The 21,290-nt window shown below is 45.0% G+C and overlaps 1 protein-coding gene across 1 annotated transcript in view; it reads left to right on the forward strand.

Annotated features, from left to right (window-relative positions):
- The window catches only part of LAMB1 (laminin subunit beta 1), a 73,510-nt gene that overhangs the window by 31,246 nt on the left and 20,974 nt on the right, over positions 1 to 21,290 (forward strand). The window contains exons 21-23 of the mRNA XM_039516360.1: positions 537 to 761; positions 2,583 to 2,800; positions 3,512 to 3,608. Coding sequence (XP_039372294.1) covers positions 537 to 761; positions 2,583 to 2,800; positions 3,512 to 3,608 — 540 coding nt within the window. The remainder of the gene's footprint in view (positions 1 to 536; positions 762 to 2,582; positions 2,801 to 3,511; positions 3,609 to 21,290) is intronic.

Here is a 21,290-nt window from a genome sequence, read left to right on the forward strand (position 1 = left end):
CTCCCAGCCAGCAGGCAAATACTGCAGGTAGGAGTGGCACTTTGAAAAAGCTAGGAAAGAACGTCTTGCATAGCAAAAATTTCTGTATCTCTATAAATTTTAATGAATGTTTATGATGCTAGAAGTTATTTGAGTCCCTAGCTCAAGCAAAGCATCCCTGTTGAGGACAGTACTGAAGTCAATGCATAGGCTTAAAGCTAATTCTATGTTTAAGTGCTGTCCTGATCCTGAATAGGGATGCCCATTAACACATGTTGCAAGTTCTTCCCTGAATCTGGGCCTTGAATTCTGAAATCCATGAAAAGGAGCTGTATCCTACCCTGCTATAAGTTGGCTCAATTCCATTGAAATCAATGGATCTACTCAACTTAGACTTGCTGAGGATCCAGACAAGTTTTGTATTTTGTTTCTCTGAATATATTCAGCTCAATTTCCTTTCAACTATTCACCTTCAATCTCTTGTCATACTGTCCTGCTGTTTATTGACTTGTTTGTTAACGAGCTATAATAATTCCATGGATTGTTTGTTTAAACAGGAAGCAGATGTGATGAGTGTGCTTCTGGTTTCTTTGGAGACCCTGAAGAGATAGGGGGAGTCTGCCAGCCATGCCAGTGTAACAACAACATTGACATGACTGACCCAGGGGCCTGTGACAAGCAGTCTGGAAAGTGCCTGAAGTGCTTGTATCAGACAGAGGGTGAAAATTGCCAGCTGTGTAAATATGGGTACTATGGACATGCATTGCAACAGGATTGTAGAAGTAAGTGTGGTCGGGGGGAGGGGGGTCTTCCCATTCCTCACTTCTATAGCACTGGCCAGAATTCATTTACCTGCACTAAACTCTAGAATATCATTAAGCGTAATAAACTGTGAAGCTGTTGATTTTTGCAGGTGGCCTCAGGACATGAATGGAGAATGGCAGTTGAGATAACCTAAAGTATTTTAAAATTACCAGGAACCATTTCTGATTAAACTGATGGTAGAAACCTAATTACCTCTGGCTAAACATTGGGTTTGCAGCTTTTCTTGTGTTCAGTGTGATTCTTCAGGGGGCAGGAGTCCTTTAGTGTAACAGGGAGAGGAGATATCTAGCATTTACGTGCCCAAACAACTGAAAGGATGGGCTCTTGTGGGATAAGGATTTCTTGCCTTCTTGTTAGCATTCATTGTTTCCCTCTTATCAAGAGATGGAGCATGGCCATTTCCTGCTGCTTCTTAAGCCCTGAAGACATGGCTTTTGTTTACACAAACATTCCTGGGATGTTAAAGAACAGCAGGAGTGGGTTCCTGAAAGCTCAGAAGGAAGGGCTGCCTCAGGGAATGATAAGTGTTAAGTATGGTTATAGTCACATAATGGTGTGTTTTTCTGTGTTTTTAAAAAAGGGAATCTGTGACTCCAGAATTCTACTCTGTGTTTATCCAGAAAGTTAGTGGGGAAAAAGTGGTGTTTTTTGTTTTGTTTTGTTTTTTACTATTTCTATTAGCAGAGCAAACATCTCCTGGAGGGAGGGAGGGAGCTGAGTTCTATTGTGGGTCACATACCATCCCCCGAATTTTTAGAGATCTGTGTTGCAAAGTCTCTGTTTCTGGTTGTTATGTGGGAACCAGAAAGAATCCAGCCTGACTTGCAGATCCCAGGGTATGTTTGCAGGGTTGGCACTTGGAAACTAATAATCTCTTTCACTTTGTAAAGAGAGCACATTTATATGGAAGACGATTAACCTGGAACCCCATGGTGTTCCCCTTATTATAAAATTCACTTTTCAGAGTATAACTGTGCTTTAAAGACTCCCTGTATCTGCTTATTATATGTAGTCCTAGTCGTGCAAGATGGTAGGAATCCTCAAGTCACTTACTGTGCACATTACAGGAGCACTTCACAAGATTAAGCCTTAGTTACATGATTGCTCAAATTAACTTGGAAACCGATGTAGCAACACTCTGAGATCTGTCTGCATCTTTGCAAAGTTAATAACTTGTGGCATAAGTTCTGAAAAATTAATAGAGGCATTTGAATGAGAAGGCAGTTTACCATACTGGGTATTTATACTGCACTCGTCACCGTGGCAGATGTACCCGGACAGACTTTAAAGGATGCTTCATTAGGTTTTTCCTCCCAAACCAACTGTTTTCTAAGGCTATGTCTACACTACACAGCTTTTAGAGACAGGGCTGTGTCGCTGCAGCCATGCCGCTAAATTTGTGCAGTGTACCTGCTGTTCGTCAGCTCTCCTGCTGACAAAGAACTTCTACCCCCAGCGAGCGGCGTTTGTGCTCTTCTGCTGACAACGCACTGTTCACACTGGTACTTGTTGCAGCAAAACTTTTGTCTTTCGGGGTAGCGGGGGGGTTTTGTCATTCATTTGCCAGTGTAGACATAGCCTAAGTAACTTACAATGTCAGGACATGCCGGTAGGGATGTCTGTGTAACTTTCCCCATTTGAATAGGAACACATCTCCCTGGAAACCATCTCCTCTTTTGGTAACACATCAGTAATCGACATTTAGGTTTGGACTCAATTTAATGTGGTGTTGTGCTAGCACAGCAGAGTTAGTCAGGCTGCCTGCTCTTCCATTACAGAGTGCGTCTGTAATTACTTGGGAACGGTGCGAGAGCACTGCAATAGCTCAGAAGACTGTCAGTGTGAGAAAACAACCGGTCAGTGCCAATGCCTTCCCAATGTGACCGGGCAGAACTGCGATCGCTGTGCACCAAACACTTGGAGACTGGCCAGTGGAACTGGATGTGAACTGTGCGAGTGTGATGTTGCTCGTTCCTTCGGGCCATCGTGTAATGAGGTAAGAAACACATAGGGCCTCATTAGTCTTATCCAGCAAAATACTCCTCTGCATAGTTATTGGCTGTATTCATAGGAAAGCTGTACAATGGCTCAGTAGATCAGATTGCAAATGTTGCCTTCCAGAAGAGAAGGTAATGTTCTCAGTAGGCTGTATAACTTCTAGGGCTGTGGGAAAGTCATGACAAAAATGGCAATTCAAGGATAAACACCAGAGGAATTTAAAAAATGGCACAGGCATTGTCTCTATGCCCCAAATAATATTTCTTTCCCCAGTGCACACATGGCAAGAAAGGCTGGGTTGTCAGAAATGCTGAGCACCCCAACTGTTACTTTTAAAGTCATGGGGCACTATAGGGCCCCGGCAATCTTGAAAATGTGGCCCTAGTAATTCAGTTCTAAAGATCATGCTCTGCTAGATAGTCCACACTGGGGTGAGCTTTTTAGGATCGGGTCCAGAAAGATAGGAAGCATCACAATTTTCTTAAATTGTTTGTTTTTATCATTCAGCTTCAGTCTGTGTCCAGCCGTGTTGCATTCTGTTAGTGAGTTCGGCTGCTGAGTCTTTGTCAATATATGAAAAGACCAAAATAACATTACCTGAGCATGTTCCCAACAAGCCGCTGGGAATAGCTCCAAGAGCTTTTCTGGTGATGTTCCCTTCCATACAGGAAAACCAATTCACTTTCTGTTCTACTCCAATTTCTAACAGTTCACTGGGCAGTGTCAGTGCATGCCTGGGTTTGGAGGCCGCACCTGCAGGGAGTGCCAGGAGTTTTTCTGGGGTGACCCCAATGTGGCATGCCAAGGTGAGTCTAATTTCCCTGCCCTCTATTCCCTTGCTGTGTTCTGAATTGCCTGTGTACACTTTCAGTGATTGGAACCCTTAAAACGTCTATTCACCTTCCTTTAAAGGGGTCCTCCTGACCAGTTTGTGTAAAAGTTGTTTATGTTGCCCTGAATGTTGCAAGCTCTGTTCTGGTTCTCCAGAGCGATGCTGACCACTTTGATTAAGTTAGTTCACATTGAAGGAAACAAAAGTGCATTCATTTCAGCAACTCCATATGTTCATATATGCCATGGCTGTGGGCATGCTTTTTGCACACAGGAAAAAGAGATCAGCAGGGGAAAATATGTCCAGTAGTTAAGGGATTATAAACAAGAGTAAGGGGTTTTTGTTTTGGGTTTTTTTTTTGTTTTTTTTTAATAGTCTTTGGCAGCACCTTTCTTAATGTTGTGATGTTTGCATCATAATGGTATAAAGAAAGATGTCCATGTTTGGTTACTCTGGCATGCTGTTTTAGTAAGGCTGGGCAGACCCAATGCAATTCTAGCTGGAACCTGGTGTACAAGATAGATTTGTGTAGGGAATAAGTAATAAAAGGATAGATAATAGGACAGAAAATATCATGTTGCCTCTGTATAAATCCATGGTACGCCCACATCTTGAATACTGTGTGCAGATGTGATCGTCCCAGCTCAAAAAAGATGTATTGGAATTGGAAAAGGTTCAGAAAAGTGCAACAAAAATTATTAGGGATATGGAACAGCTTCCGTATGAGGAGAGATTAATAAGACTGGGACTCTTCAGCTTTGAAAAGAGACGGCTAATGGGAGATATGATTGAGGTCTATCAAATGGTGACTGATGTAGAGAAAGTAGATTAGGAAGTGTTGTTTACTACTTCTCATAACACAAGAACTAGGGGTCACCAAATGAAATTAATAGGCAGCAGGTTTAAAACAAATAAAAGAAAGTATTTCTTCACACAATGCACAGCCAACCTGTGGAACTCCTTGCCAGAGGATGTTGTGAAGACCAAGACCATAACAGGGTTCAAAACAGAACTAGATAAATTCATGGAGGATAGGTCCATCAATGGCTATTAGCCAGGATGGGCAGGAATGGTGTTCCTAGCCTCTGTTTGCCAGAAGCTGGGAATGGGCGGCAAGGAATGGATCATTTGATGATTACCTGTTCTGTTCATTCCCTCTGGGGCATCTGGAACTGGCCATTGTCGGAAGACAGCATACTGGGCTAGATGGACCTTTGGTCTGACCCAGTAGGGCCATTCTTATGTTGTTAAGAACTGGTCTTTATTTAGAAATAAACCTATTTAAGCAATAGTTTAATCCTAATTAACCTTTATACTATAGCAATTTGTCCAAATTGTCAAGCAACTACTGTGACAAGAGGACATCTTAAAGTAGCAGGATTTATGGGCTTGTAAGTCAATGTGGAAATGTATTTCCCTTGTCTTTTTTTTTAATTTTTACTTTTGATTCTATTTAAACAACAGATTGAGGCCTTGTCTATATTACCAAGTTTTGTTGCCAAAAACTGCCTTTTGGCGACAAAACAGCAAGAGCGTGCACACTACAGTGGGACTTTTTCACAAAAAACACCCAGTTTTGGCAACAAAAACTTCCACCCCTATGAGAGACTTTTGTCTTTTCCCCTCCCTTTTATTGACAAAGAGCCAGTGTAGACATGTGCCCCTACCTTTTCAAGGCTCCAGGAAGTATCTGTGTGCTGCTCTGTTTGGGGAACAAACAAAGAGCAAATCACTGGAATGCTCCTGTTCTGCCCAGCACTAGGAACACAGTGGCAGACAGACTGCTGCTGCAGGGCGAGGGGGACGGACTGCTGTGCTGCTTCGCCATTCCTCAGCATGGATTGCTCCCAGAACTACTCATGATGCTGCCTCTCGGAGCTGAGGGGGTTGTGCAAGAACTCAGAGAGAATCCCAAGATGCGCAGCAATCAGCTCTTCTTTCCCACAACACTGCACTGTGGGATACATACCCACGCAATGATGGTGTCCCCAATGTGGACATGATCTATTGACAGAAGGAGCAAGTGTGAACACCCTTTGGTGATTTTTGTTGTGTTGACTTTTGGGTGTTAACACAAGTTTTGTCATCAAAACTTGGTCGTGTAGACAAGCCCTTAGTGTATTGGAGTTTTTTGTCTCTATACATCCTCTTATGTTACTTAGGCCATGTCTACACTAACAAGCTTGCAGTAGCTGTAAAATGGCTTGTGTAGCCATGTTATGCCAACGGGAGAGCTCTCCCGTCAATGTAAAACTAGCTCAATGAGCAGCAGTAGCGCTGTTAGTGGGAGAGCATCTTTCCCCGACATAGCATTGTGCACACGAGTGCTTATGCCAGCAAACTTATGTCGCTCAGGGACTGGGGGGGTTACACCCTTGAGCAACAAAAGTTTTGCCAACATAAGTGCTAATCTAGACGTGGCCTTAGACTATGTTTGAAGGAATTTTACCCAATATGTAAGGTATTTAATCTTTTAGCAAAGGATTATTCTCTTTGTTTCAGGCTGCATAAAGGCACAATGCACTCAGTCAGACAGTATGCTGACTATAGGTCTGTTAGTCTATAAGGTACCACAGGACTCTGTCACTTTTTACAGATCCAGACTAACACAGCTACTCCTCTGATACTTAGTCAGACAGTATACTACAACCAGCAAAATACCAGAACCAGATTAAGTGGATTGTTTAAAAACTGAGTTGTGTCTCACTCCGTTAATTTAATAGGGGAAAGAAACTTCAGACATTGTCCAGACCAGAACAAAGTTGTGTCTGTGATCTGTTTAAATGGGAGACTTGGCCAGAAGGGTTTGCAGCAGCCTCCTAGATTAGATTAAGGTATGTTTCCTGCAGGGAAAAATGTACTTGCTGTGATCTTTTAATAAATCCTATTCAACTGATCTTCCTTGGAATCCCCTACCTAAACAGATGTGGGTGTCTCAGCTATTCAGGAACTGGTTAGGGATAAAGATAAAACACTCTTGAAGTTACTTGGTGGTAAGGCATGTATTAGATTTCTTCTGAGCAAACTAGCATATTAATTGCTTTCCCCAGGGCTGCATGTGTTCCTCTGGTTCAATATTGCTGACTGTGCTTTCAATCTCATAATGCTTCAGGGCAGTGATTGTCTCCTGATATCAGCTCTCTCCATCAAGGCTGGCTGATGGAATCCATCAGTACATGTTATCAGAAAGACTTGGCTGCGTGCCAGCATTTGTGACCTTTTACTTGGTTTCTGCACTCTTTTGAACAGGGGAAAACCTGCTTTATAATGACTCTAAAGTGAAAAGGCAATAATGTATTATTCAGAAAACCTTTTTTCAAGGTAGCTTTAAACTTTCTATCCATCTAATAACCCCGCCCCCTCTATTTTATAGCAACACAGCAGACTTGCTTAGCTATAAAATTTCATCTTCCTTGGGGTCGCATCTAGCAGAAAGCATCCATGCTTTTGTGAGCCACATAGCCTTTGAAAGGCCATAGATACCAGCTCATCAGTATGCAGGGGGGTTGGTCCAACCTGGTTTGGATGACCCAAACCTTATGTGCCAAAGAACTCCAGAGAATTCAGCTGCTCCCTGTCCCATGGGCCGATCTGTAGTAACTTGCTCTATGACCCCAAGAGGTTGTGATGTAGAAATATCAGCCTGCCCATGGGCTTTTTCTAGTTATCTTGCATACTGCAAATCTCTGGGACTGAGAGAGGAGAATCCTGCCTTCCCCACTCCACTCCACTCCACTCGGCAGGAGCCAAGGTTGGTTTCAGTTCCGCTCTGTCCTTTTATTGACCAAGTGCCTAAATGGTTAAAGTTTACTAGGCTCTACTGGGGCTTGGAATGTGATACAAACCTGGTCTGAGTTTTTTGAATTTGTAACAAATGCCTAAAGCAGGGGAGTGTTGTGTGGTGATGGAATTCATTGATAGCATTTTGCAAGTACTGAGAGAGGGGCGTTTGGCCTGGGGCATAAGAACTGTCATACTGGGTCAGACCAGTAGTCCATCTAGCCCAGTATCCTGTCTTCTGATAGTGACCAATGCCAGGTGCTTCAGAGAGAATAAACAGAACAGGGCAATCATCAAGTGATCCATCCCCGTCTCCGCACCCAGCTTCTGGCAAACAAAGGGTAGGAACAATCAAAGGGTGGGGTTGCATCCCTGACCATCCTGGCTAATAGCCTTTAACAGACCTATCCACCAAGAACTTATCTAGTTCTTTTTTGAACCCTGTTTTAGTTTTGGCTTTAACAACATCCCCTGGCTATGAGTTCCACAGGTTCACTGACTGTTGTGTGAAGAAGTATTTCCTTTTTGTTTGTTTTAAACTTGTTGCCTGTTAATTTCATTGGCTGACCCCTAGTTCTTGTGTTATGTGAAGGAGTAAATAACACTTCCTTATTTACTTCCTCCACACCAGTCAAGATTTTATAGACCTCTATCATATCCCCTTTTAGTCATCTCTTTTCCAAGCTGAAAAGTCCCAGTATTTTAATCTCTCCTCATACAGAAGCTGTTCTGTATGCCTAATCATTTTTGTTGCCTTTCTCTGTACCTATTTCCAATTTTTTGTTGTTTGTTGTTGTTGTTGTTGAGATGAGCGACCAGATCTACATGCAGTATTCAAGGTGTGGGCATACCATGGATTTATATAGAGGCGTTCATGATATTTTCTGTCTTTTATTATCGATCCCTTTCCTAATGGTTCCTAACAGTCTGTTCGCTTTTTTGACTGTCGCTGCATGTTGAGTGGATGTTTTCAGAGAACTATCCACAATGACTTCAAGATCTCTTTCTTGAGTGGTAACAGCTAATTTAGACCCCCATCGTTTTGTATATATAGTTGGGATTATATTTGCCAATGTGCATTACTTTGTATTTATCAACATTGAATTTCATCTGCCATTTTGTTATCCAGTCACCCAGTTTTGTGAGATCCCTTTGTAACTTGGACTTAACAATCTTGAGTAATTTTGTATCTTCTGCAGATTTTTCCACCTCACTGTTTACCCCCTTTTCCAGATCATTTATGAATATGTTGAATAGGATTGGGCCCAGTACAGACCCCTGGGGGACACCACTATTTACTTCTCTCCATTCTGAAAACTGACCATTTATTCCTACTCTTTGCTTCCTATCTTTTAACCAGTTACTGATCCATGAGAGGATCTTCCCTTTTATCCCATGATTGTGTTATTTGCATAAGAGCCTTTGGTGAGGGACCTTGTCAAAGGCTTTCTGAAAGTCCCAAGGATGCTGTATCCTTTGGATCACCCTTGTCCACATATTTGTTTGAACCCCTCAAAAAATTCTAGTAGATTGGTGAGACATGATTTTCCTTTACAAAAACCATGTTCACTCTTCCCCCAACAAATCATGTTCATTCATGGATGTCTGTGGAACTGGATTCTCATCCAGCTGCTGCAAAAGGCTTCTGTCTGAGACTGTGAAACTCGCATGGTTTATCACATCAACCTAAGTACACTGTGCTCCGAAGCCTCTGCAAGAGATCTTGAGTCATTCGGCTCCAGTGGAAACCAGATCAGATTGTTGATGAGAAATCATTGGGGAGATCTCTATTGCCCACACTGCTATGAAATCCTTTATAATTTTAAATATCATAGGTTTAAATAAAATAACTAAGGCCAAGATTTTCAGAAGTCCGCTAGTGAGTTTGGTTGCCTCCATTTTAGGGCAGGAAAAGTCTTAATGGGCCCTGGTTTTCAGAGGCCAGGTTGGTGCTTGCTATTCCTAAAAATCTAGCCTTTTTAGACATCTCATTTTGGGCCTCCCAAATCACTGGTCACTTGTGAAAACCTTGGCCATCATACCTCTGAATCAGCTTTCTACTTCTGAGCATTATTGTGGATCATCTATTGATATTGAAGAGGCTCTGTGGAATGAGACCATTCATTCAAAAATGGAGTAGTTCACATAGAGAGACACAGCAGAGGTGATACGTGGGCAGCACATGCAGGGCCATGTGCCCCCCAGGTTTTTTTGGTTGCATCCCTCCCCCAGCCCAGACATGCTGGGTGGCCCCCTGAGGTAAGTCAGTGGAGAGGTGGTGCTCCCTTCCCGAGCCCTGCTGCGGGACTGGCGTGAGCTGCCTGGTGTTGCTGCTGGAGAGGCTGTTTTTTGCTGCACCAAGCATGGCAGTCAGGCAGCCTTCAGCAGCGTTTCTGCAGGAGGTCTGTCAGTCACGCAGATTCAGTGGCGGTTCTGCGGGTGATCTGCCGGTCCCGCGCCTTCGGTGTACTCACCGCCGCATTGCCGCCAAAACAGCAGGACTGGCAGACCTTCCGCAGAAATGCCGCCAAAGGCTGCCTGCCGCCGTCAGAGCGACCGGCAGGCCGCCCCCTGCAGCTTGCCACCCCAGGCACGCACTTGCTGTGCTGGTGCCTGGAGCTGCCCCTGTTTGCCGCTTATCCCCACCCCTGAACATTCCTCCACACACCCCTAGGAGGGCGTGCGTGCCACGCGGTTTGAAAACCTCTGCTGTAGATCCAGAGGCAACATGTGGGGCAGTCACATGCCCCCCCCCCCTAAACTTTAAATTGTGTGCACACACACACTCCCTCACTATCAACAGTTCTATGTCACCTTTGACACACAGAGTTCAGTCCTATGGAATGGAAAGTCTGGCTACACATGTCACGGCAAAAATAAATTCTACATCTGTGAGTGACTCCGTTCTGAGACTCCAAATATTCCAGATGTCCTCCCCCGCCCAGAGGATTGCACCAGATGGGATGCGTGAGAAGGGAATATTGCTGGGTGTTCAGCAGCTAAGTAGAAGGTTTGGGCATATTGTCAGGGAATCCTGGGGAGTTACTTTTAATTACTTAAAAGAATTGCATAGGTGGTGCTAAATCCAGAGAGGGCCCTTGTATTGCTCTGCTGGAAACCACAAACTCAAGAGCAGGAGTAGAAGGAGAGGTTTCCCCTTCTCTGTTGTTTTCCGTTGTTGTTAGTGACTGTGTCTAGACTGCATCTCTGAGATCAGGTTGGTTGGTTGGTTTGTTTTTTATTTGTTCTCTAGCTTTTTTGTAAAAAGAAATTCAAATCTAGGAAAAAAAATAGATATAGACAGACTTAGGGCTTGACCTGAAAACTGTTCCTGGGCACAGTTCTTACAGCTGAGAATACTTCTATTGACTTCAATAGAGATTACACACAGTAGTAAACACTACATCCAATCGTAAGTATCTACAGGATTGGGGCCTTGGTCACCGTTTAGCCCATATTCTTGAAAAGTACATGAGATAAATAGCTTATTTAACTTTATTTAGCTTATTATGCATAAAAGATGAACTAGGAAATTATAAGGTTAAGATTCGCACCTATGCAGAGGCCTTGTGTGTCCATCACATATGGTCTTGTGCAGGTCCTGGGGTGGTTTTCACTCTGAGAATTAAAATATAATTCTGTCCTCCAGTACTGTCTAGAATCAGGTAAACGGTAATGCTGGCCCACTAGAAACACTCCTTGTGCTTTTGTTTAATCTTTGAACTGTATGTAGCTCTGTGTGTGCACACACGCACAAAAGTCTTTGCTAAGGTAGTGTTAAGATTACAGGTTTCATCAAACACAAACCTCCCAGCAAACCTGCTGGAGCATTTCCAAACCCTAGCAACCAAACAGCAGGGTTCAGTGCATGAGCCCTGCAGGGTTCCTGCTGCTCTGACTTCAGCCGAAAAAACTGAACTCCTGAGAAGTAGTTGGGTTATAATGAGGCTCCATATATATATCTTGAACTGTTCACTTGAACTGTGCACTTCGGCAATAATATTTATCAAATGTTTTTCATGTTATATATGGGTTGTTACTACCACAGTTGTAGAAAACCTAGAACAAATAAATGGCTATTGGTCAAGGACTCCTGGAAAGGCAAAGTGTTTTGGTTTGCATTATATTAGGCTTCTTTAAAGAAAAGAAAAATGGAATTTTCCAGATGGGATGTATGAAACTAGGTATCTTGATTATTTGAGAGTACATATAGAGTGTACATAGCCATGAGTTTATGGCAGGGGTGGGCAAACTCCACATGGCTCCCAGAAGCAGCAGCACGATCCCCCTCCGGCGCTCCAATGGGAGCTGCAGGGGCGGTGCTTGTGGACAGGGCAATGTGCAGAGTTGCCTGGCCACATCTCCGTGTAGGAGCCAGAGAAGAGACGTGCTGCTGCTTCCAGGATCAATTTGAGGTAAGCACCGCCCAGAGCCTGCACCCCTGAGCCTCTCCCCACACCCCAACCCCCTGCCCCAGCCCTGATCCCCCTACCATCCTCCTGCACCCCAAACCCCTCATCCCCAGCCCCACCCCAGAGTCCGCACACCCAGCCAGAGCCTGCGCCCCTTCCCACACTGAAGTCTCTGTCCCAGCCCTGATTCCCCCTCCTTCCCTCCAAACCCCTTGGTTCCAGCCCAGAGCACCCCCCTACACCCCAAACTCCTCATCCCCACAGGCCACATCCCCGGCCAGAGCCCTCCCCCCTTCCCTCCACCACACTTCCCTAACCCAGCCCAAGCCCACTCCCACACCCTGAACTCCTCATTTCTGGCCCCACCCTGGAGCCCGCACCCACTACCACAGCCCTCACCCCCTCCCGCACCCCAACCCCAATTTTCTGAGCATTCATGGCCCTCCATACAATTTCTATTCCCAGATGTGGCCCTTGAGCCAAAAAGTTTGCCCACCTCTGGTTTATCGGGATGCCCTTTGACACATTTAGAACAGTTACAAAACGGCTATTGTGCCTTGGTCTAACTTACTGCAGTATGCTTGGCCAGCCACAGAGCTGAGATTTACCATATATACTCATGCATAAGCCAAATATTTTTGGTAAAAAAGTGACGCATCAAAGAGCAGGGGTTGGCTTATAAACGGTTCTACACCAAAATTTGATGCTTTTAAACTCTGTGGAAACATTGAATTGAATATCTAATACATTGTCACTTCGTTTACCTGGAGCGTCTGCAGGCATGGAGCCCCTCAGCTCCCAGTGGCCGCAGTTCGCCATTCCCAGCTAATGGCATGCCATGTCCTGCAGCTCCCATTGGCTGGGAACAGCAAACCACGGCCACTGGGAGCTGAGGGGCTCTAGGTAAACAAAACGTCCAGGCCTGCTAGCGGCTACCCTAACGGGCCAGGAGCCAAAGTTTGCCAACCCCTGAAATACAGGGTCATACAGTTTTTGCTATTTTTACCTAACCATCTTGGGGGGTCAGCTTATTAATGAACGGGCTAATGAACGAGTATATACGGTATATCTTTTCATAAATCTGAAGATTGTGTGTGTGTTGCTCTACTGCTGTATCTAGACTAGAATATCATGCCCTTTGGAAAGATAAAAGAACTTGGCTGCTACTTGAACTAGTATAAGAGAAAGTAACATTTCTATCAAGTGCTGAAAATAGAGGAGGATTTTGACTGAAGGTTCTTTCCTCTATTTTAGATATTTCTAGGGTGCCTGTCGTAATACAGGGGTGGCCAAGCTGAGCCTGAGAAGAAGCCAGAATTTACCAATGTAAATTGCCAAAGAGCCACAATAATATGTCAGCAGCCCCCACGAGCTCCCCCACCCCTGCTCCCAGCACCTTCAACCCACCCACAGCCCTGCTGATCAGTGCCTTCCCCTCCTTCTCCACACCTCCTGATCAGCTGTTTCATGGTGTGCAGGAGGCTGGAGGGGGAGGAGCGAGGGCACGGCAGGCTGGTGGGGCAGGGGGGGGGGGGAGTGGGGGCAGGGTCTGTAGCAGAGCCTGGGGTTGAGCAGTGAGCTGGATCCTGTAGCTCCAGCCCCAGAGTCGGTGCTTATAGAAGGAGCTGCATATTCACTTTTAACGAGCCGCATGTGACTCTGGAGCCACAGGTTGGCCACCCCTGCTGTAATATCTGTTGAAGTACTTGGGTCTTTACCTGTGGTTAAATACTTATTTAACTTGCACACTAACATTCTTAGTTCTAATTCATCTTTCTATAAACACAGTTCCTAAAATACTCTAACATATGCAATGGTTGAGTTCCAGGAAACTGCCCTTAAGTAAGATATGCCAGCACCTTCTGATACAACATAATTCTTAAGTCTCAGCAGCCCCTGTAAAGTCAGCTGTGTTGTTTTGCATTCGGACTCAGCACTGAAAATTGTAATGCTGAAGAGTTAGCAGTATGTTTATAGAATAATTTGAATCCATGGCTAACTATTCAAATGCACATACGCACACACTCCGTTTATTTGTTAGCTATGCAAAAGCTAATGCACTGAGTTTCAACCTTACAAATGACTGTATAGTTTGTTGTCATAATGGATCACTACAGTCAGGAGGTCCCACCGAGTCTGAACAAGCCAGTTGCTGTTTTGCTTTGGGGTCAAAACATTTAATGTTGTTCAGCCCAGTTTAAAGATGTGAAATGAACTTATACAAAATAGATATTTTTATGTACCATACAGAATAGATATTTTTATGTACCAAGCTCAGCACCATAGTATCTGAGTGCCTTCCAGCAGTGCATTAAGTGGCTAACATCGGTCACATGTTTGATTTAGTTAATGCTCCTCTCAAAGAAGGATACAGTCACTGTTTCTGAAAAGCTGAATGAGGTCAACTATTTTCACCCTGTTCAGACTTAGCTGCATTTCTAAGATGTAGCCTCTGGCTTTTAAAGATGAAACCAGAAGTCCTGAGCTTCTTGGAGTTTCTGTAACAAATATTTGCAAGGAGGTCACTGACACTGAAATAATTGTTTTGTCTAAATCAAAATGTTCTGCAAGAAAATGTCAATTTCAATGAAATATTTTAATTTTCCAATCAGAAAACTCAAAGCAAAAAAATGTAGTTCCCAACTGACCTTTCAAAACAAGATGAAATGAAAACTTTCACTTCATTTTGAAAAATCCGTGCTGAGAATCTGGAACTTTTTGGTTGAATAACTTCAAAAGGTTGTATGCAGTGTTGCAGCTGAGTCGGACTCAGGATATTAGAGAGACAAGGTGGGTGAGAAAATATCTTTTTATTGGACCAGCTTCTATTGGTGAGAGAGACAAGCTTTTGAGCTTATACAGAGCTCGTCCTTGGGTCAGGGAAACATGAGACCTGACGAAGAGCTCTGTGTAACGTAAGTGCTGGAACTAGGGGTGGAGGTGGTGCTGCTGCAACCCCCAGCTTGAAATGGTTTCCATTATATAAAGGATTTAGAGTTTGATTCAATGGCTCTCAGCACCCCCATAGCACCCCTGCTGTGTAAGATTGAAAAGCTTTTATTGGACCAACAGAAGTTGGGGTGCTTTTTCGAGCCCACAAAATTGTCCACAGGGAAAAATTTAGATTTACTGATCCAGCACTACTGCTCAGGCTAGCTAATAATAATGAGAGTTTTTTTGATCACCGTATCCCTTTCCACTTACCAGTGGCACTGGAACCTTTTTAATAGTGGGGGAGCTGAAAGCCAGTCCCCTTAGCCCTGTCTGCCCCCCCCCCCCCCCCCGTAGGGCCGGGAGCAGTGCAGGGGTGTGGGGATAGTCGCCGGGACCCATGCCCCGGAGGCAGGACATGGAGCTGGGAGCAGGGCCAGCAGCTGGGACTCAAGCCCCAGGCTGGGGAGTGGAGGCCTGGGTGTGGGGCTTGCAGCCCCGTGTAAAATCTGGGGGTGCTGCAGCACCCCCCCGCACTCCTAGTTCCCACACCTATGACACTTACTAAAGAATATGTTTGATCATCCTCTTGTAACTAATCCTAATCTGCAAAGCAAGCAGTTTTCCATGTATTAATTTGCAGCTCTTTACCCCACCCTTGCCTTTCTTCCACCAGTCCATGTGGAAAGAGAACAATCAATTATTTGTTTTAAAGGCAGTTACTAACCATAGCTGGTTACGCATTTAAATCTCTTTTGGGCAGAAATGTAAAGACCAGAGACTGCCCTGTAATATCAGCATCTGTGTGGTTTTAAAGTGAAGAATGAACCATTCTCCCCCAATTTCTAGTCATGTGAGTACAAGACCTTTACTTTTGCTTAAAGGGGCCTTCAGTGCTCTTCTCATCAGATTTGCAGTATTAGCCCCTAATACCCACTCTCCCAAGTGACCTCTGGGAGCGATTTCCAGCAATTAGATATGCACTGAAACACTCTATTGTGTCCCTGGATGTCTCTGATTATTTCTTGTTCTTCCTTGGGAAAATCAGATGACTAGGTTTAAGCTAATAACTTTGTATCCTCATCTTGTAAACTAGACACTGTACAGCTACAGTGACAGTAAAGTGTCACTTAAAAATCAGAGACAGTGGCTGGTACTTCTTCAGCTTGTCGCTAGGGTTCTAAGTCCTAGGGATTCAGCTGTGTTTTCTAGGCTGGGGGTAGACTCTGTAGGTGTAATTTGCAGGGTCAGATACTGATACCCACAGGCAGAGGTGGGTATTTAATTTACACTTTTGCAGGCTACCTGAATCAAGAAGTGTCACAGTTTGGTTTGGTGTATACCCACCCCAGATTACTTGTGATAATAACTAATACCACGTTAAACCCTTTGACTAAGGGAGCATGTCCATCATTAATTTCTAGGAATGTTAGTGTTGGGGTGATTTTAGCTCTCCAGTTGCTGTCTGATCATATTACAACATTAACTTTGGGCTTGTCTACACTGGCAATGTTAAAGCGCTTGTGTGGTCACAGCATAGTGCTGGGAGAGAGCTCTCCCAGTATTCTAAAAAAACACTTCCATGAGGAGCGTAGCTACCTCCCAGTGCTAGTGCACTGTCTATACTGGCACGTTACAGTGCTGAAACTAGCAGTGCTCAGGGGGTAGTTTTTTCACATCCCTGAGTGAGAAAGTTGCTGCGCTGTAAAGTGCCAGTGTAGACAAGCCCCTAGTCAGGTTATTACCATCTGTGTCTGGGCAGGAGGTTGCAATCTTTCCTTTTGGACGCAGACCGTGCCACTGTCGTCTGTGCTTTTGATTACACTGTTGCGAGGCACGCTGGCTGGGACTACACCTTAAAAAGCTGGTTCAGAAAGCAGTGGGCTGCTTACTGAATGGGGCGGCATCTCCCAAGATGCATTTGATGCCAGTGCTCCAAAATCTGCACTGGCTGCCCGTTGGTCTCCGGGTGGAGCTTACGGTGTTGGTTGTGACCTCTAAAGTTTTAAATGCAGGGCTGCCCAGAGGATTCAGGGATTCTGGGGCAGGGCCGAGTCTTCGGCGGCAATTCAGCGGCGGGCCCTTCCCTCCGAGAGGGACCCACCGCTGAATTGCCGCCTAAGAATGAAGCGGTGGCGGTAGAGCAGCCTAAGTGCTGTCAATCATGGCTTTTTTTTTTTTTTCTTCCTGGCGCCTGTACTCACCGGGTGGCGCTCCAAGGCTTCGGCAGCACTTCAGCGGCGGGTCCTTCACTTGCTCCAAGTCTTACGCTGCACTGAAGGACCCGCCACCAAACACCCGGAGCGAGTGAAGGGCCCGCCGCCGAAGTGCCGCCGAAAACCCGGAGCGGCTCGCGGGGCCCCTGCGGGGCTTGGGGCCAATTGCCCTACTTCCCCCCCACACTCCCCCAGGCGGCCCTGTTTAAATGAACCTGGGTCTAGCCTGTCCTCCACATGCCACCCAGCCACAGGTGTGGTCTGTAGGGGCATTTGGGCTCAATCCCTCTCTCTGAGGGGCTCCAGGACTGGAACTTGCTCCCACATCCCGCTTGGTGTGAAATAGCTCGAATTCAGGGGCATTTTGAGCATGCTGCATGAGACACCTGTTTGATGACGTTTTTGCAGAAGGCTGAGGGTTTATTTCCCCACAGGGTGATGGAAAAAGGACTTTGGCTGGCTGCCTGAATTCCTGTTGAAATGATTAATGCTGCTAGGATTTTATTGTGTTAATGATGTGTCAGGGAGCCTAGGATGGGAAACTTTTTAAAATTATTTTACATCTAACTAAATAAAAATTATAATAATCAAGTTGTGTGGGTGGAGTGGTGGTTAGGTTACTGAAAGTTTTATATATAAGTAACAAGGTAAAAAGGTGATTTATTCTGTATGATAATTCAAGTAATAGAAACAGAGTGGGGGGCTACCCAGTTTATTGCCCCCAATGCAGTGTTTATGATTATCTGCCCTATGGGCAGGTGGCATATGTGTGCATTCGGTGCAAGTCTCTCCTGGCCCTCAGAGAGTGTGTATGGGCTTTGGAGACCAGGGGGCTGAGCTGGAGGAGCTAAGACAGACAGAGAGGTACATAGATGAGACTTTCCGGGACACAGTAGAAAGGTTTCTCTCCCGCCCCACCACGTCTGCTAGCCTCTGTTCTGTTGAGAAGCATGAAAGTCTCAGGGAAGGAGAACATCCAACTGGAGAAGAGGGAAACGATCCTATAGTTGGGACCCTCCTTCCAGATGATGATGCGGTGTCCTCTCGCACAGGGGAGGGAACTCCAGTTATTAGGAAGAGACAGGTATTAGTAATGGGCAATTCGGTTATTAGAAACATAGATAGCTGGGTATGCAATGGCCAGGAGAACTGCATAGTGACTTGCCTGCCTGGTGTGAAAGTTGTGGATCTCTCGAGACATCTAGGTAGGCTTATGTGTAGTACTGGGGAGGAGCCAGTGGTCGTGGTACATGTAGATACCAATGACATAGGAAGGATAGGAGAGAGGTCCAGGAGGCCAAATTTAGACTGCTAGGTAAGAGATTGAAGTCCAGGACCTCCATGGTAGCATTCTCTGAAATGCATCCAGTTCCACGTGCAGGGCCAGACAGACAGGCAGAACTGCAGGGTCTCAATGCGTGGATGAGACGATGGTGTAGGGAGGAGGGATTTAGATTTATTCGAAACTGGGGAAACTTTTGGGAAAGGGAGAGCCTATACAGCAAGGATGGGCTCCACCTAAACCAAAATGGAACCAGATTGCTGGCGCTTAACATTTAAAAAGGTCGTAGAACAGGTTTCTAAACTAAGGGCTGGGGGAAAGCCGACAGGTGCGGAAGAGCACGTGGTTCGGACGTTCCTTAGGGGAGGCTCTATATATGCAGATTCCCTATGTCCTAATAAGGAGGAGAAGGATGGAAGATGATAAAATACAGGTAGGATCTTATAAGAAGCAGTCAAAAGAAAGAGTTCCATTCAATTACATCATGTAATGGCAGACAGCTAAAAAGTGACAAGTTTTTAACGTGCTTATACACCAATGCTAGAAGTCTAAATAATAAGATGGGCGAACTAGAGTGCCTCATATTAAATGACGATATTGATATAATAGGCATCACAGAAACTTGGTAGAATGAGGATAATCAATGGGATACAGTAATACCAGGGTACAAAATATATTGGAAGGACAGAACAGGTCGTGCTGGTGGGGGAGTGGCACTGTATGTGAAAGAAAGCGTAGAATCAGATGAAGTAAAAATCTTAAATGAACCAAACTATACCGTAGAATATACATGAATAGTAATTTCATGCTTGAATAACAAGAATATAGCAGTAGACCACCTGACCAGGATGGTGATAGTGACTATGAAATGCTCAGGTTGATGAGAGAGACGATTAAAATAAAAAACTCGATGATGATAATGGAGGATTTCAACTATCCCATATTTACTGGGTACATATCACCTCAGGAAGGGATGCAGAGATAAAGTTTCTTGACACCTTAAATGACTGCTTCTTGGAGCAGCTAGTCCTGAAACTCACAAGAGGAGAGGCAATTCTTGATTTAGTCCTAAGTGGAGCACAGGATCAGGTACAAGAGATGGACCACTTGGTAATAGTGACCATAATATAATTAAATTTAACATCCCTGTGGCGGGGGAAACACCACAGCAGCCCAACACTGTAGCATTTAATTTCAGAAAGGAGAACTACAGAAAAATGAGATTATTGAAACAGAAACTAAAACGTATAGCACCAAAAGTAAAATCCCTCTAAGCTGCATGGAAACTTTTTAAAGACACCATAATAGAGGCTCAACTTAAATGTATACCCCAAATTAAAAAACATAGTAAGAGAACCAAAAAAGTGCCACCATGACTAAACAACAAAGTAAAAGAAGCCGTGAGAGGCAAAAAGGCATCCTTTTAAAAAGTGGAAGTTAAATCCCAATGAGAAAAATACAAAGGAGCATATACTCTGGCAAATGAAGTATAAAAATATAATTACAAAGCCCAAAAAAGAATTTGAAGAACAGCTAGCCAAAGACTCAAAAAGCAATAGCAAAAAAAAAATGTTTTAGGTATATCAGAAGTAGGAAGCCTGCTAAACAACCAGTGGGGCCACTGGAAAATCGAGATGCTAAAGGAGCACTCAAGGACGATAAGGCCATTGCAGAGAAACTAAATGAATTCTTTGCATCAGTCTTCACAGTTGAGGATGTGAGGGAGATTCCCAAACCTGAGCCATTCTTCTTAGGTGACAAATCTGAGGAACTGTCCCATATTGAGGTGTCAATAGAGGAGGTTTTGGAACAAATTGATAAACTAAACAGTAATAAGTCACCAGGATCAGATGGTCTTCACCCAAGAGTTCTGAAGGAACTAAAATGTGAAATTGCAGAACTACTAACTGTCGTCTATAACCTATCATTTAAATCAGCTTCTGTACCAAATGACTGGAGGATAGCTAATGTGATGCCAAATTTTAAAAAGGGCTCCAATTAAGCCTGACTTCAGTACCAGGCAAACTGGTTGAAACTATAGTAAAGAACAAAATTGTCAGACACATAGATGAACAGAATTTGTTGGGGAAGAGTCAACAGGGTTTTTGTAAAGGGAAATCATGCCTCACCAATCTACTACAATTCTTTGAGGGGGTCAACAAGCATGTGAACAAGGAGGATCCAGTGGATATAGTGTATTTAGATGTTCAGAAAGCCTTTGACGTGGTCCCTCACCAAAGGATAAGAGGGAATGTTCTCTCATGGATTGGTAACTGGTTAAAAGATATTTTAAAAAGGGTAGGAATAAATGGTCAGTTTTCAGAAAGGAGAGAGGTAAATAGCGGTGTCCTCCAGGGGTCTGTACTGGGCCCAGTCTTATTTAACGTATTCATAAATGATCTGGTAAAGGCATGGGCGCCAACTTATATGGGCTCGTGGGGCTAAAGCCCCAGGAATATTCACAATCAGGGGCTCTCCTCCACCAATATTTGGAGCTAGGTTTCTCCCCTGCTTGGAGCGCAGGGGAGTCAGAGGGCTCTGGGCTGCCTGCAACCGCGGGAAGCCCAGAGCCTTTTAAATCCCAGCCGCGGCCGGGAGTCAGAGGGCTCTGCGCTGCCGGCAGCCGGGGAGCCCAGAGCCCTTTGAATCCCAGCCGCGGCCGGGAGTCAGAGGGCTCTGCGCTGCCTGCAACCCCGGGGAGCCCAGAACCCTTTAAATCTCAGCTGCGGCCAGGAGTCAGAGGGCTCTGCGCTGCCTGCAACCGCGGGGAGCCCAGAACCCTTTAAATCTCAGCCGCAGCCGGGAGTCAGAGGGCTCTGCGCTGCCCGCAGGGGCAGGGAGCCCAGAGCCCTTTGAATCCCAGCCCCTGGCTGCTGATTGCCCCCTCCCCAGACCCCTGTCCCAACTGCCCCCCAGGAACCCCACCCCCTATCTAAGCACCACTGGTCCTTGTCCCCCGATTACCCACTCCCGAGACTCCTGCCCCTTGGGACCCCAGCCCCTATCTAAGTCTCCCTTCTCCTTGTCCCCAACTG

This window comes from Mauremys reevesii, linkage group 1, assembly GCF_016161935.1.
Source record: "Mauremys reevesii isolate NIE-2019 linkage group 1, ASM1616193v1, whole genome shotgun sequence".
Taxonomy (NCBI): domain Eukaryota; kingdom Metazoa; phylum Chordata; order Testudines; family Geoemydidae; genus Mauremys; species Mauremys reevesii.